This window comes from Boleophthalmus pectinirostris, unplaced genomic scaffold, assembly GCF_026225935.1.
Source record: "Boleophthalmus pectinirostris isolate CB_2022bp ecotype Guang Dong unplaced genomic scaffold, ASM2622593v1 HiC_scaffold_8, whole genome shotgun sequence".
Classification (NCBI taxonomy): domain Eukaryota; kingdom Metazoa; phylum Chordata; class Actinopteri; order Gobiiformes; family Gobiidae; genus Boleophthalmus; species Boleophthalmus pectinirostris.
The window spans coordinates 32,387,050-32,404,819 of NW_026571515.1; the positions used below are offsets into that span (position 1 = coordinate 32,387,050).

At 36.3% G+C, this 17,770-nt stretch overlaps 1 protein-coding gene across 2 annotated transcripts in view; it reads left to right on the forward strand.

The window, feature by feature from the left end:
- The window catches only part of LOC110164603 (ankyrin repeat and SAM domain-containing protein 1A), a 60,354-nt gene that overhangs the window by 12,464 nt on the left and 30,120 nt on the right, over positions 1–17,770 (forward strand). For both annotated transcript variants that reach the window (XM_055165722.1, XM_055165723.1), the window contains exons 5-13: positions 8,488–8,784; positions 10,069–10,144; positions 10,245–10,346; positions 10,424–10,510; positions 10,935–11,104; positions 11,439–11,501; positions 11,807–11,939; positions 13,250–13,296; positions 13,655–13,751. In XM_055165722.1, the coding sequence (XP_055021697.1) occupies positions 8,488–8,784; positions 10,069–10,144; positions 10,245–10,346; positions 10,424–10,510; positions 10,935–11,104; positions 11,439–11,501; positions 11,807–11,939; positions 13,250–13,296; positions 13,655–13,751 (1,072 nt within the window). The remainder of the gene's footprint in view (positions 1–8,487; positions 8,785–10,068; positions 10,145–10,244; positions 10,347–10,423; positions 10,511–10,934; positions 11,105–11,438; positions 11,502–11,806; positions 11,940–13,249; positions 13,297–13,654; positions 13,752–17,770) is intronic.

The window sequence follows — 17,770 nt, forward strand, 5'->3', positions numbered from 1 at the left end:
GCTGCACTTTGGGGAACTTCTTTACCGTAATCTCCAAAATTAACTTAAACAGGATGATGTGGTTATAGGTCTGTCATGATAATTACTATATTATATTATATTTGTCGACTACTATAACAATCATTCAAAAAAATAATATATATATAATATATATAAAAAAAATATATATATATATATATATATATATATATATATATATATATATATATATATATATATATATATATATATATATTTTATTTTTTTATTTTTTGTAGTACCTTACAATTGGTGCAGTTGAAAGATGAACAACTATCTTCTACCACAAATTATATGAACAAATTATTGTTTCATTCTTCCTTATTGCAGCCCATGCTTATTGTACATTTAGAATAAGTTTTGGGGGATAATCCTGCTTTAGGTTTCTTGTGTCAGTGTATAAATTAGTTCCATTATTATCGTTTATGGTCTATATTTTCTTCAGCAATATATCACACTTCAAAATTAGTTATCATGACAGGCCTAGTGGTGTGTAACTGTAAGTGCATGTCAGCATTTCAGTTATGGAGTGAGTCAAGGTTTGAACAAAGAATTGATTTTTGAAAAACTTTGCAGCCGCAAAGCCAAAATATATTGGCACTGTCCCGGCAGCATTGGGGGAAAGTATTGACTGATCTAAACCACACCATCAATAATGCTGCCACAGCTCTTATGGTATTTAAAAATCACTATATTGAGAATTAGTAACCACAAACTGAAAACTGATTTTATAAATTAGATTAATTGTAGTTATGTGACTAAAACACTGTTCTTAGTGTAAAAGAAAACTCTTTAGAACAATTTAAAATGGGTGCAACAGTAGCTCACTTGGTAGGTGATCTGATCCCGGGTCTCTGAATATCATGTCCATGGGCAAGACACTTAACTGACCTCGCTTTCAGTATTTGTGTATGCTGTTGTATGTGTGTGAATGGGTGAGTGGTTCTTTGATGTAAAATACCATAAAAGGTATAAAAGTGCTATATTAAAATGTGACCGTTTTAGCAAATCTCACATCAACATATCACATTGCTGTAGGCTTTATGAAAATTTAAAACTGCCAAGTTTCTTCATGTATTTATGTTTTAGTAGACTATAAGATGGAATGACATTTTGAAAGCAGATTTTTAAAATTTGGAATAGTACAAGGTAACATTATTAAGTGTACAAATTTGTATTGTAGTCAATGTGTCAGTTCTCGTGAATAGTATCTTTATTACTGGGCTGTAAAATGAATATGTGGCTTATCATGCACCCTTTTTGGCTCAGAGAAATCATATTTTAGTCCTAAAATGTCTTTGGATGCCACAATATAAAATTCATTGCTACTGTCTAAAAAATTACCACTCCTCTACCATCTAGCCAGCTTTATGAAATCAGACTTTATGAGTGATTAATTATGATTTTATTTTTACCCGAATAATTATGATTTATATTGATTTACCAAATAATCTAAACAGCCCCAGCCTTAACATAAAAGAACTATTGACTATAAAACTGTCTTCCACACTGATATTGGTGTAATTGACCCAAAAGTGCCCATATGCCAGTATGGCAGTGTCTCATCTGCATTTCAACACTCGTGTGAACATTTGGAGCACCATGATAGTGTTTTCGGCACTGAGCTGGAAACCCGTATGACTGGCAAATCCTGGCGGCTGCATCCTATTTTTGAACATTGTCACATTACCCCTGCTCTAATCTTCTTACTGTTGTGTGGTTCGGAGGCCTGTTTTTCTTTAAAGTCTCTCTCCCTCCATATATCCCAATGTGAATCCTGCCTGGAGCATTTCACACACTGCAGCTGGATTATGTCTTGCTCCCTTCAGGATTATTCCGGATGTCTTGGCGTAAATATGACCCCTAAGTGACGTTTTTGGGGCCACCTGGTTCTTATTGGTTAATATTTAATGTGTTGTTATGAATAAATCAGAAATGTAGTATAGCTGTGTGGCTGCTCTGCTTGAGTTGTGGTCAGAAAGAGTGTAATGAGGGGATTTAAGCAATTTGGATCAAATTTATATTGATTGCCTTGGTTTGTTTGAATGGAAGTGCAGTGTGCATGCTGAAAGGAGATTGCAGCAAACAATTCAGTCAAATGTGATGTTTAGGGAAAAGGTAAACTGGTTGAAAGAGGTTGCAGTTGCGTTAATGTGGAGACTATATAAACAATATAGTAGTCTAGTTGTTAAAAAATAGCTTTATTCTTAGGCTTGGCAAGTTACTGGTATATTTTTTTCCACAAGGAGGAGCTTTTTAGTACGATCTGTACCTTTTTAGGTAAGAGCTAAACTACCGTAACATTCATATTTGTGCACATTTGTTAATATTATGTAAAAATGTATAGTTCGATAAAATACTTTTATTTTCTCCAATATCCATGAGTTTCAGAATAATGGAAAATTTGTCCCATTGCCAGAGTCATAAATATTATCTTTTGAATGGTGAAAACTCCTTAAAATATCACCAATAGGAAACTTAAAAATTTTGTTATTTTTATATAGTATAATCAAATTTTTGTGATATACTAAATTTGTTTCCTATCATTTACACATCTTCAGATCAAGTTGATGTGTGTCCTACGCTATCTCTATGTGGACCACATGTGTATTCTACATTATGAGTTCAGCTGAGTTCTTGTGACCCGTGTGTCCGGACACTGCGGCAGTTTGTCCATTCAAAAAGTCCTGCAGTACATTAGCACAGTAACATGTTTTATGGAGGTAAACTGGCACGCCTTTCTGTATCATTTCTTATGTCTAAAGTGTCTCCAGTTTGACAGCAGTGGAATAAGTCAATGCTTTGGACGTGGTCACCTCATTATCACCTGATGCCTCTCTTTTCACAGTATGGCAGAGTGCTTATTTATGTCAGACGCCTTACCTGCCAAGAAACTGCTGTCACTGATTTGAAATGCCCTCCAGGGGACCTCTTGTTAATTGACATCAAAATTCTCTCTCTTTGGACATTTGTATCTTAAGTATAGTAGAATGGATGAATATATTTCAATCAGGTCTTTTACTCCCAAAAAGAGTGTCCCAGTTAATTAAATGAAAAGCGTGAGGTAGTTGTAATCTTTGCTGTAAAAGGAGAAAAAGTCTCCCTGTATAGAGAATTATAGTGCGTGGCAGGAAGCCAGTCAGACATTCATCTTATTACTGGGCTGCAAAGTTTGTTCACCCAGGAATGTATGACACCGAGCAACCATGAGGCTAGTGTTAGAATGGCCTTTATACCAATCTGCTTCAAACATGTTTAAATTAGAGGTATGAAGATTTGTATTTCTCCAGACACTCTCATGACTCCTTGTGTGCTGTCGTCATTTGGCTTTTTATGTCAGATGCCCTTTCTTCTGTTCATTCATTTTACACATTTTGTTTTAGACTGGCTTAAAAGCTTCACATTTGAGCCATAATTCAATGTGGGACAATGTAAACAAAATCATACACTGGTGATGTGCACCTCCTGCCACCTGCAAGCCGTGGAGGCAGAAAGTTAAAGCCACACTTCAGGAACATCTAACATCTCCATGAAGACAAGCAGGTGTCTGAGAACCAAGACCCTTTATAGTAAGGCTGCATGTTTTTTGAGGTATTTTAATGCAAGGTAATGACCCTTTTTTGGCTGATATGTTTCCAAGTGGACCTTTTAAAATGATGCAGAAAAGCTTAAATTTGTCATATGCTGTAGTTACCAGTCACTACATTCATATCATGCTGCTCCAGCTCTGTATGCATCTCAATGGTGAGGAAGCCGTCTCTGTGAGTGCAAGTATCCGATTGTGCCTGACAGTAGGGGCTGTGTGCAGAGAGCGTGGCTAGCCCTTTGGCACACACGCCGTAACAGCTGCCCAGCCCACCCTTATACCCCCCCTCTTCCATGCCCCCCTCCACCCTCCTACACCCTCCTACACCATGGCACCACCACCCAGCTCTGCTCCAGCTGCTACAGGGGCAGACGCAGCCACATAAGCCCAGGCTCAGCCCCTCCTCTGCCAGCCTGCCACTCACGTGACACGAGCCGCTAGTCACAACACGTTACCATCTCTCCAGCCCCACAGGAAACGCAGCATCCCCTTTTCCTGCAGTTCTGTGTTGACTCTGAGCATCTTGAATGTTTGACATGGACAATTGCTATGTTTCAGATGACATCATGACATTCTATAGGCCAGTGATATTCATTTTAGTTTCCCCCATCTGTATTAAATATGATTAAAATGCTGTTTTTATTCTAATATAGTAAATTCTTGTGTCTAGTGGTCACTTATTCAAACCATCACCTTTCAAATATTTCATGTCAAAGTACAATGTAATCTATAGGAAAAATTCAGCTCTTGCCCCCATCTGGGAGTATGGCATAATCACATTCTAGAATCTGAAAACCACTGAAAGGAAAGGCTGGTGGGTCATACCTGAGGTGAACTTGGGTTTATCATTCCCAAACAGCATGGTTGGGATATTATGTAAAATGCTTTGAGTCTGCTAAGAGCTCTTTTGTCTCAAATGATAATTATATGAACTGATTTTGTTCAGAGACATACAGACAGAGTCATTCACTGTAGTCTTTCAGTGTTTTACACCTAAATATGGCAAACATTATTTGACTGACACAATATTTTTTTGTTATTGAGGCTTATGAAATTTGAATGTGTCTTAGAATTATTGCAGTTGTAGTTAGTTCATGAATTCAGATACATGTCAAATATTATTTAGAAATATCTGCAACAGTGGCATTTGTCAGTTGTGCCATTCAAATTGAAAGTTATATTCTTGCCAAGCCCTTTGGCAGAAAGACAGTCAACAGAATTAAAATTGCATTTTTGCATTTGTATTTGCGGGCTGTTATGTAATGTTTTTTATGCTGAGCTACTCCCACACATGCTGATTAATATTAACAAGATTATGTGTAGTTTGCTGAGTCATGTTGCACATACTTCAATTAGTATGGCATCTCAGGAAGCTCATAGACTGAGTTCAGCAGCAGTGAACAGCTCAGTGGGTCCTGGGTCATCCATGTAGTATGATGTAGTGTTTTGATATGTGCATGGGCATAGTGTCATGCAAAGGTTAAAGGGCCCATATTATGCTATTTTCTGCTCTATGTTCTAATGTTGTTTCCTCTAAAACGTGCCTGGAGTTGTGTTTTGTTTCATTCACATGTTTAATACACACATTCTGCATATATAGGCTGAATTCTTCTCTAAATCAGAAAACACTCACACACAATACAGGATCTACTGTATTTTTAAAAGTCCACACACCTTCACTAGAATTGCCAGTCTATACTGAACAAAACGTAAAAGGTAGTTGTTAACTTGAAAACTACCATCTACCACCACTACCACTAATGACATCACAAGGTGGAACAGAGCATTTTGAGCTTTGGAGATATAGACAGTCTAATAATGCAGGATTTCTCAAGCATGTGGGAATGAAACAAAACACAACTCTGGGTATGCTTTGAGGAGGTAACAACATTATAACTAAAGGCTCACAAGAGTCTATTTTGTGTAATATAGGACTCTTTATGTGTCAAAGCATCACTGTCTGAGCTCAAAGGAAGTACATTCTGATGGAGGTGACTCATGCTGATGTCATCCCTGTATATTTATGTCTTAAGTCATCCACGTGAGCGCTTTACCAGAGATTCGAGATGTGGCCATTTTAGCGAAATCTCTTCCTTTGTTTTGTTTTAATGAAAAAGTTATCTATGTCTTTTGCTTTTCTTTTAACAAAGGCCAACCTGTATTATTAAAACATCTCAAAAAAACATTTTACAAAAAGAATATGAAATTACAAGACAGGACAGTTACAGAGCAGTCTGTTCAACTTTGTTATTGTCATTTGTTATATTTTTTCGTCCCCAGACATAGGATCAGCCCAACACTCATTTTTGTTTTTTAAATTTATAATTATTATTTTTTTGAGTTACTAGAATATTCGTATTACAATGTTCTATACATTTCTCCGAATTAAAATAATGTATCAAATCATTTTTTGGTTAATTTTTATTTTGAATGACTTTCTTCTATTTATGACTTTTTATGGTAATATTTCTGATTCAGCAAAGACAAAACAAGTTTTTCTGAGGCTCTCCTTCTGCCTCTGTTCAGGCTCAGACCTGCTGTGCTACAACAGCTGATACTACAGTATTATGGCTCCGTACAGGGAAGTGTACAGTTTAACATGCTTGTGCAATCCTTAAGAAATTCCCCTCAAGTGTAATGCTGGTTCATGGCAAAATGAGACAGACTATTTACTGTATTTAGACAATATTAGTTAAGTTCTCTGTTAATAATTTGTTGATTGGCATGCTTTGGTTTGTACACTGTATAATATACTGAGGGTAAATAATTCATCCAATGACAAATTTTAAATGATGGCAAATTTATTCTGATTTTGATTTAAAATGATTTTTTTGGCAGATTAATCATTTGAACTAGTTATTTCAACAGCCCATGTTGCTTAGTTTCTGATTTTTGCTATGACGTTGTTTCATCATCGTGTGTTTGTTTCATTCACACATGTTTCACACACAAACTTTGCAAATATAGGCTGTGTTTCTATTCAACTTTGTGATGTTATATGTTAATACAGGAAGTGCTCTACTGTGTTTTTAAACTCCATACAACTTCACTGTAATCATTCCGTATCATTTCTGCTCTACAGTTGCCAAACTCTACTAAACAAAAGCTAGAAGGTAGCTTCTAATTTGAAAACTAATGCTTCAAGACATCATAATATTTTGTTCTTGAGAGATGTAGACAAACTAATAAGGATTAAAAATTTAAATTAAAAGATTACTCAAGCATGTGTGAATAAAACAAAATTCAATTCCAGGTTTGTTTTTTTGTTTTGTTTTTTTGTTTTTTGATGAGGTATTATAACATGGCTAATTATATATAATTTAGGGCCTTTTAAAGTTGAAATGCCTCTATGTATGCTGATTGGGATTTATAAGTTTGTTATTGATTGGAGCTAGAAATACAATAACACTTTGGTTTACCCTTTTACTGAATCTCCAGTATGGCTTATCAGAATATTTGTTATAGAAGAAATTACTGTTGGGCCTGTATTTATCAAAGTATGACAGACTTTGAGCTTTCCCATAATGCTTTGTGTCCCATGGCACAGCTGGCAGCTCCTCACATACTGTGGTTATCAGTACACAAGCACATCCATGTTGGCTCTTGTCTATGAACCCTTTCCTGAACCTAAATAGTTTTTACATTTAAATATAGATTCACAAAGTTGTCATTTTCCACTGCACTTATGGCAGAGCTGAGGCTGTGATTGCATGTTTAGGCTGCTGACATTTCAGAATCCTCTTAAACGGCTGTGACTGTGAGCTAAATGTGTGGCTTGTTCTTCCAGTATGTTCTGTCATCATTTTTCTTCATGTTGTCATTGGAAACATGTTTCAGAGTCATAAGAAAATCCATACATATCTATATACAATGTACATTTTGCCCCCTACTGACTTCAAGAGGTATATTGTTGGATTCTTGGACGTTGTTTATGCACTGTGTAACTTTTTTGGCGACGAGTCTGTAACCTGCATCTTTAATGTGTTTTTTTCTTTTACTTCTGTACAAGTAGCAATGTCAACACCATTTTAATTAAACACAGTCACTATAAATGTGCTGATCTTGCATGGACTGTATTTGAACCCTTTTTGTAAACACATGACTTCGTGTAAGAATAAAACCATTTCCCCTCAGATCATCAGGATATTCATCGTTTACTAATAGTTCCCTAAGTTGGTGCAAGAAGTGTTATAATCTTACTACTTACTTTACTCAGATGATAAAAACCCTAACTTTTACCCTTAATGCAACATCACTCTCTATGACAACAGGTGGCTGTATGTGCTATCATGAAATGGTCTTTCACTTTTCCGGCTGTGGTTTTGCCCTGTTGACTAATCACTAACTGGGTGCTTCATTTCATTGCAGTCTTGTGGCATCTTAACTCTTACTTTTGATTCGTTCACCTCCACTTATGTTTTTTTATCACTGGTGATTAAATTGTTTTTTTTTACAGGTTTTCTTAAATACATCGGCATCATCTTCTAATAACTAAACAATTTAAAAGTTATTCCAAACAGGATTGGGACTATATTTAAACCTTTTTTCTGTATATATTTCTACTTTTTAATATTATGTTTCTGTTTATGTTTGTTATGTTTCCTTGTTCCAAGAAACTACCATTTTATTTATTTTTTACTTTTGTTGGTCCCACTGAAATTAGTAATTTATTTTTATTTTTTATATTATTTTATTTTTTTGTTGAAATGGTCACATGCTTGAGTCTAAAATTTTAGTATTGTGACAACCCTAGTCCCAACATATTTGGAATGACAAAATATTTGGAATAGCATTGATAGAACCATATTATATCTGACCGATGTCGTAATGTAAATATTGTTTTACTTTTTAACATTTTCTCTGCCTGTGATCCCACCCAACAGAACAATGACAATGAGACCCCCCTGCACTGTGCTGCTCAGTACGGACACACAGAGGTGGTCCGGCTGCTTTTGGAAGAGCTGACCGATCCCACTATGAGGAACAATAAGTTTGAAACCCCCCTGGACCTGGCGGCTCTGTATGGCCGTTTGGAGGTGGTCCGACTGCTGCTCAGCGCCCACCCCAACCTGCTCAGCTGTAACACCAAAAAGCACACACCCCTGCACCTGGCTTCTCGCAACGGACACCTGCCTGTGGTGGAGGTGCTGCTTGACGCCGGCATGGACATCAACTATGAGGTGAGATATATGGCTATATGAGAAATGTCCATGTATTATTTATTTGCTAACGTGAATGTGTGTCAGTCACTAGACCAGATGGCCTATTTACAATATCTGTGTGCACATGTAAGTCATATAAATTATCTTAGTTACTTTCCTATTTTTCAGTGACTTTTAAACACAGTTCTACTTCCCTTATCAATTGTCATACTCCATACTTTCATTAGTACTTAGTTTATATACTACACTCTCTACAAGAATCACTCAAAGAATCACATGCATTTATTTACATTCACATGTTTTTGAATTCTTAATTAAAGACTAGCAGGTTTTGCACTGTGAAAACCAATGGATATATTTTTGGAGAATTTTGTTAGTTTTGTTCGTGATGGTTCATTATCAGTCATTCAAACCCTCTTTACCAGTTTAATCTGATCTTGCAGTACTTCCTCACACAACTTCCTACTGAACTACTGCAAAGAGCTAGAAGGTCAAAGTTTTAAGATCAATATAAAATGCAATAAGTGAAGATGTCCGACTCCCCCTAGTGGCCCCCATGGATTTTACGGCACCATCCATCTTTCTACAGACGCCTTTGCTTTCAAGTCTGTCCTCCTTTTTATGAGAACTAAGAAAAGAGTTGACTCAGTGTCCTTTAGGCCGAACATCCTGCAGGTTTCAATTAGCAAGGCCCTGTGAGCTGGATAAGAAACGCCTTTGATTTCTAAACCACAAACCAATCTTTTACTGGGACAGGCCTATAACGTGGTTGTTTTATCTAAGGTTTTATTAGAAAGTCTGGTATCACCTAAGTCGGTTTCCTGTATATCAAATAAAAAACACATTACAGGAATGTCCAAAACTGTATAATACCTTTTAAATCATATATTTAATTTGCTTACCTCGCACAATGGCAAAAAATTATTACTTATGTGGTACTTACTAAAATATAATAATTTATTTTAGAAAATTCATGTAAAGGTAGTGTGAGCTATAAAGAAGTCATTTTGTCAGCATAAACAAACATCAAAAAATACATAACTATATATCTGTTATGCTCAGTTTGGGGAAACGACTAAATTGTCACCACTGATGATGACTACAATTGTAGATGATTAAAAATAATTAAGAATAATTTCAGACCAATAATAGTTAACAATGGCTTTTGATAAGTGGTATTTTTAATTTTTAGTATTCTGAATCTATTCTGGTTTGATGCTACACACATTGTTATTGTATTTATACATTTTACAGACTTTTATTTCCACTTGACCATTAAACCTATGTGTGTTGTGCCCTTAGACGGAGAAAGGCAGTGCCCTACATGAAGCAGCCTTATTTGGAAAGACTGATGTTGTACAGAAGCTCCTCACTGCAGGTCAGACTATATTAGCATCAGAGCGCCCCAAATGTCATTCAAAAGTCTGTTTTAAACAACACAAGTTCATTTACTAAATCAACCTCCTGAACTGTGCCAGGTATCGATGTGAACATGGTGGACCAGAAAGGACTGACTGCACTGGACATTGTGAAGGACATGCCCTCACAGAAAAGCAGAGAGATTGCTGCTCTAATAAAAGGTACACTCAGGAAGGGAATATGTGGTTAAACATTTTGTCATCTTTTCTGTAATAATGTTTACAATCTGAATTTCCAGGTCATGTGTCAGGGAAACCTCCAGACATAGATCTCCCCCCTCCACCAATCCCCCCTCCTCAAGAGAGCCCCAGTCCGAGGAAAACAAGTAAGAGTTCCAAATCTTTCAATTGTTGTTCAGCAGTTTGTTTTTTGATATTTTGTTAATTATTTTTAGTTCCCAAAATGTCATATTGTTCTACTTCAAGAATCATACCGATAGGGCAAGACATGCTCCTTGAAGGTTGAGTTTGTATATGGTCTGTAAAACTAATGCAATAAAAGCACCCAGAGTTGAAATAAAATGTTTTCTAAAAAGCACAGTACCAATCCCTAGGGCAGGGAGTAAGTGGTTCCATTTCTAATACTATGAGCATTGCTGTACGTTTTAGACCAATTTTGTGGCTGTCAAATGACAAAATATAAAATATAAAATAATGATCTATGTATGTGTATGTTACAGTTTACCCCTAATTACTAGGGACAAAAAACATAATAGATCTTCTTTAATGGCTTTCTGTGTTATTATGTAGGTGACTTGGAGAAGGTGAGTGAGCTGATCTCTGGGCTAGCCCCTGGACCAGAGGAGGAGTGTCCGTATGAGGCTCTGTTTGAGGCTACTTCCTGTCACTCTCTGGACAGTCTGACCAGCGGCAAGTCCTCTGACCGGGACTCAGGGCGGCCTGACAGTGAGGCTGGGAAGGTGAGCCATAGCCCTATTAGTTTGCACAATTTTAGAATTTCATATTTTCAGTTCAGGAGCTGTCTCATCACTTACTATATTGGAAAAGAAGATAATTTAGATATATGATAATGTAAACGTCTCTTTTCAAGTTTTAATATACATTTTTTGTGTTTTTTTGTTTTGTTTTTTAAGATTATAGCTGTATCGCATTTAATTGAATCTATTAACCCAAACCTGTAGTGTGCTTAACTGCCACAAGGGGGAGATGTCAACCCATCTCTCAAATGACTTTGCTACAGGTTCTCTGTATTACAAATGTATTGAAACTGAATGGACTTATTTTATTGTGTAGAAAGATCGAGTTGGCACTTTGTCTCATCCTGGGGCTGGTCCAGAGGAGGAGGTCAGCTCTGAGGTAAGGATTTTCATTTGTAGTCAATGCTGTATCATAGCAGGTAATTGTTTTATTGTTTTTCCTTTATAAACAATTTTATATAACATTCCTGCAACAGATTCATCCATAAAGATAAAACACTGGGGGGAAGTGGAATAGTAATAATGAAAAACAATACACCTATATTCTATAATACAATCTACTAACTATGAATACAGTTTTATACTATTTATACTGACAGTGGATATTTCTTTGATACTGTTACTGCTACAACTTGACAGCTTTAAATGTAATTGTTTGTTTTCTCTTCCCATTGTTTTCCTCAGGCCCTGTACACTAACAGCAGTATAGATGAGAGAGGAGAGCAAGGTGAAGAAGATGAGGACCACACTTATGAATTATTACTGACCGCTCAGACCAAAGTCCCGCCTTCAAGTCAAGACTCGCTGCCACATAAAGGTAAATACATTTTTTTTGTATTTTACTTTTATTTCATTTTAGTCTTTCACTTTATCAATTATTGTTCATTGTTGCTACAGTAACAGTAACCCAGTAGTGTGGTGATCTGGCATGTTGTTACACATTCTTGTTGTTAGCCAATCGCACATGTAGTACTGTACATTGTGATTAGGTGTGTCACATTTTGATGACTGATGCTTTAAATGCTTTTTTTTTATACACACATATTTTGCATATTTTGCCTGAGGTCTTCTCTCAAACAGAAAATATTCTGTTCCACCTTGTGATGTCAGGTGGTAATACAGGAAGTGCTCCACTGTGTTTTTAAACTCCAAACTCAAGCCTTTACTACATTCATTTGGATAATTTAAGACAAGGAATTTCCAATTCTGCTGAACTAAAAATATAAGGTAATTGTTAATCTGAAAACTACCACTACCTGACATCACAAGGTGGAACAGAGCATTTTGAACTTTGGAGAGGTAGACAGACAAATAATAAAGGGTTACTCAAACAATGTATGAATGAAACAAAACACAACTCCAGGTATGTTTTTGAGGAGAAAATGGCATTATAACGTGGCTTAAAGCTTAGAGTCACTTTTGTATAATATCAGACTTTTTAATATTGCTTGAAAATGTCAAATTTGTTTATTATTATTTACTGAGGTCTTACTCTTATATTGATCTGCATAATTATGATTATCAGTGTATCAAATAATCTTGACATCCATATCTATTGAGTTTAGTAGGCATAAGGCCAGTATACTCTCGAGTTTTATAAGGACATGTTCCCCTGTAGTTGAGGAATGAACGCTTAACCAGCTGTATCACTTTTTTTCTATTGGGCTGCACTGGATTCAGGTAATTGTAGAGTGTGAACTACTTTTTAATAAACGCCGTACAATGAGCAAAGGACTTTTGATTTTATCCACTGATGTAGAGATGTTATGAATGCTTCCCCTTTGGCAATTTATGAATCATTAACTTCAAATAATAAAATGTTTGCCCTCTTTGTCATCTGTCCTTGTAGTAAAATTGAAAACAAATAGCCTTTTTCTCAGTATGATAAATCTTTCACTTCTCTGTTATGTTTGCTCACTAACCAGCAGATTAGCAGTTCAGTCCTCTATACTGCCTATGTTGGAGTCTTTGTGTCCTTGGGCAAGACACTCCACACTGCTTGACTTCAGTTTCTGTATACACAAGTGCCTTTGGATAAACATTTCGTAGTAATGGTTTATTCATTTAATCATTAAGCTTTGCTATGTTTTGACCACATAACTGTTTAAACTTGTTTTTTTCCCCCAGATGTTTCTACGAGTACACTACAGTCTTCCAATAATGTCCTACCTCAGGTATTTGATTTTATAAATGCTTATTTTTAACATAAATGTTTTGTTAAACTTTCTCTCACTTGGCTTGGTGACATTTACTGCTTGTCTCCATGGGGATCTATATGTTTAATCCCATATTGTAGAATATGAGGTGAACTAACCCACTTTACTTGTATAGCACATTTTATAAACAACATAGCTTACAAAATGCAGCACATAATAACAATGAAAAGCAAAATTATAACCAGAAACATTATGTAGTGTACTTTAATGTGTTAGTAATACAATACCAGGGACAATTCATCATTTTATTTATTTAAATCTTACTTAAATATTTGGTGATTTATTGTTCTTCTCTGTTTGGTTTGTGTCCCTTCAGCGTAAACCCAATGTCCCTAACAACATGAAAGCCCCCTGCAGGATGAAAGAGAGCCTTCACCCTCCTGCTCGGCTCGCCCCGCAGGTGTCAGGAGGAGGTGAGTGTGTCCACAATTCTCATCTATTGGTGGTTTTTCAAATTCTAAAATGTGATGATGTCGCAGATGGGAACAAGAGCCAGATTTCTCTTACATTGCAGTTTTAAAGATAACCGCTACCTTTTACCTTTTGTTTAGTAGAGAGCAAGGTGAAGTGAAGTTGTATTGAGCTTAAAAACACAGTGGGGCATATTTCCTGTCTTACCACATGACATCACAATGAGTGTTTGCGGTTTGATAAAAAGAAAAACTTCAGGTATGTTTTTGATGAGGAAACAGCATTATAAAATTGATGAAAAAATAATAATATGGGCCCTTTAACATTATTGGTCTATACTATAAGAACGTTGTGTTGTGATGTCGTTTGAAACCTAGCAATAATACTGTGAAGTAGTACCAGCCAGTACAGGGAGGAGCTGTGTGAAGGAGAAGGAAACTTGGAAATTGAACTGTAACCATTTGACATAAGGAAAATAAAATTCTATGCAATGAATATCAAAACCACAGAATATAGAGACTACATTGGACTTTGTGGGCATGGATTAGCTCTGCAGCGAAATGCCCGAGTGGCAATTCTACACAGCGGATTTGACTTGTTGAGAACAGGCTGATTGACATTGCTTGGCCAGTGGGCAACCTCATCTCTGTGCCAATGTGTAAGAGAATACTTGATCAGATTGCAGAGTTCCCATTGGACATTCTCATCCCAAGATAAAGCTGGATATGCCGTATCTTCCAGTCAACCATGCCTGGCTTTCAGCTGACACATGCTGTAGTCATATTTGAATTCAAAAGGATTGTGTGCCTGTTTCATAAATATGCTGGATTCATGTGACATAATTACACTCTAAATATATCCTATTAGTAATGACTGACATTAATATTTCCTGGTTTCTGGAAATATCTCAGTAATTAATTTATTGTTTGTTATAAAAATGTGTGGTTTCCCCTTCCAATAAAATGTGTAATATAGGGTTTACTCTCAGGCTAGGACTGTTCTGTTAAAATGATTCTGACAATAAGATTTTCCTGGTTAAATAATAGAGAAAAGTCACATTAGACCGAGCCAGAACTGGTCCAAATTTTACATTCTTCTTTGTCAGCAAAAATAATAAAACTAAAGATAATTATTTTTATCCCATACTTGCAAAATTCTATTAGACAAGCACAAATATATCTATTATAGTTGGCAGAGAGAGCTTCAACAGTAATGTACTAAATTTATGTACAGTATTTTTCGGATTATAAGTCGCTCCAGAGTATAAATCGTACCAGCCAAAAAATGCGTAATGAAAGAAGAAAAAAACATATATTATTTGCACCGGACTATAAATCACACACATGATGGTTTCGTTTGTCACTGAAGTCCAGGCTTTGTCGATCCATTCAGTGACTTCCAGGAAAGTTGCATGGCGCACCCACCCGGTTGCCGTAAATCGCCATCCCCGCTTTCTGCCAGTCCCTCACAACTTTTTCGCTCACTCCAAACTTTTTGACTGCTGCTCGATCACCGTTTACAGCTGAATATTTCACTACTTGCAGCAGGACAGCGGCAGGAGACATGCGCAGTAGGGCACGAAGTGACAGTGGTACAGTAGTAGCAGATACTGACAAGCCTAGAGTGCCCTCTTGCGGCTGTCAGTGTGAAAATTTTAATATATAAGTCGCACCGGAGTATAAGTCGCAGAACCATCCAAACCATGAAAAAAAGTGCGACTTATACGGTACCTAAATCCTATTTTTTATGGTTCAACATTTGTTTCTGTGTTGTCATCATATTCTTGAACATAATCTCTACACACTGACCATCAGATGTTCACCAGTATAGCGGCTCTTGTGATAAACCACCATGTTCAGCTCCTGAACTCTGTAGGTCTAAATATAACCACAGAGAAAGTCATGACAGTGATAAAGAGCATCTCCTCTCCTGTTTGTTCCTCTTGGGGCTAGTTTGTGTTACCCATGTGCACCTTAACACCTCATCTGCCAGGTGTAATGTCAGCATTTGTGTGTATATACAGTATTGGTATTATCAAATGAATAGTGTTTTCCTGCAGAGAGTTGTCCATCTTAAGTCAGTAGAATTTTACAGATATGTTATGAAGTCATAGCATGTTAATTTGGCAGTATATTAAGCCAGATGCTCTTCTTGTTGCAGCTAATCTCATACATATATTGTGAGTGAAGTGGTGTAATCAATGTCTTACCCGGGAACACAACAAAAGTATACTATTTACAACTTACTGCTTACTAGGGGTGTAACAATATCCAAGTCTCACGATACGATATTGTCACGGTATGAACCTGACGGTATGATAGTTATTGCGATATTGTGGGAAAGTTCCTGATTAGGGATGTAACGATATCCAAATCTCTAAGTACGATATTTTCATGATATACATCTCACGGTACGATATTTATTGCGATATTTTGTGGAGGCTAAACAGCTAAAACTGTTAATATGGTACTTTTTCCTCTTAAAATGCTTTGACAAGACTTAATCCAAAGAACTAAGACTTTAAAGTACTTAGAACTGTTATTTCTTCATGTAGTCTACACTGAAATGGAGCAAAGGATTATGGTCTATGTAGTTCCCTTTGTCTTTTTTAGCTATTGCTGCACCATAACTCTTTATTTAAGCAAAGAGACTTGTAATTCGATATGTGTACGATATCACGATATTTTGGTTATTGTTACATCAATACTGCTTACTGCTTTGTACTACTTACTACTACCACTACTACTTACTGCTTACTGCTTACTTAGTTACAAATAAAAACAATACTTACAAAGTTCTGTTCATATTAGATGGATATTAGTAGGACATTTATAGTCTCTTTACATAGCCACAGTTCTTAATCTTATGAATGTCCTTTGGTATTAATATAATGACAGGCACTGCAGCAGATGTCCATAGCAGCTAAAGACAGACCACACCTGTTAAACTGTCTACTGCCAAACTTGTATTTTACTTCCACTCATAAACCAATGTCATTTCTCAAGAGTTTACGGTTTTACCTTCTTGTCTCTTCAAACTACTTGCCCGGTCAGCCCATAGTTAAATGTTTCATATCTCTTAGAAAAACAGCAGATTGTTCCACTAGCAGAGCATGACTTGCCTCAGAGACTATGTTGACGGTGAGGTTAGACATCATTAGCAAAAACAAACATGACCGCATAACAAAGATATGAGGTGACATCAGCCTGAAGGTTCTAATAACACTAGATAAAAGCTCAAAATGAACAATGACTCAACAACGTGGTTCTGATTTTAAACACTGGCTAAAAAACAAATTCAATCAGTTATGCATTTGTCTTTGCTAATAATGAAGAAATACCTGTGCAATTAGAGCCCAAGAGTCTATTAAACATATTCAATCATTGTTAAAGCCTACTTCAGTCTTCATTTATTTAGAGCTTATTTTTTATTTCACTGCTGGTTTATATAACTTGCAAAGACTACATCTCCAAATGGTCTAAAGTAAAATATTATTCAAATATTTATTCAATAAACTTAAAAGGGTACTTTGAGTAATCCTCCTGGTCAAATATGTGTGGTTTTCTAATTCAGACCTGGTTTAGTCATACTCAAGACATTGAACAGACCTGGTTTAAAGCCTTTTTAAATCGTATTTTGATCCAGTTCATTTCTGTTTTAGACATTCTTGAGTCCTAGGTTATTGTTGCATTGAATTCATTACAATTCACAAATGTTACTTCTATCTCAGGTTATGTTATTTAGCTTGTGTAGGGTTAACAGTGTGAGTGTGAGTCCTGGCAGGTCTGTGATGTGCTCACAGGGTGTGGACACTGTTCTGGTGCCAAACTGAGGGAGGGTGTTTGGATGTCCTCCTGGTACATGTGTCTCATACACTCATTCACCTTATTACACATACAAACACCTCCACTGCACTTTCCACTGCTTTTCTTATGGGACCACAGGGCGTTGGTTCTCACACTTACACGCTGCAAATGAACCCTAACATGTTTACGAGACATTTTTGTAATCTTCCTAAAGA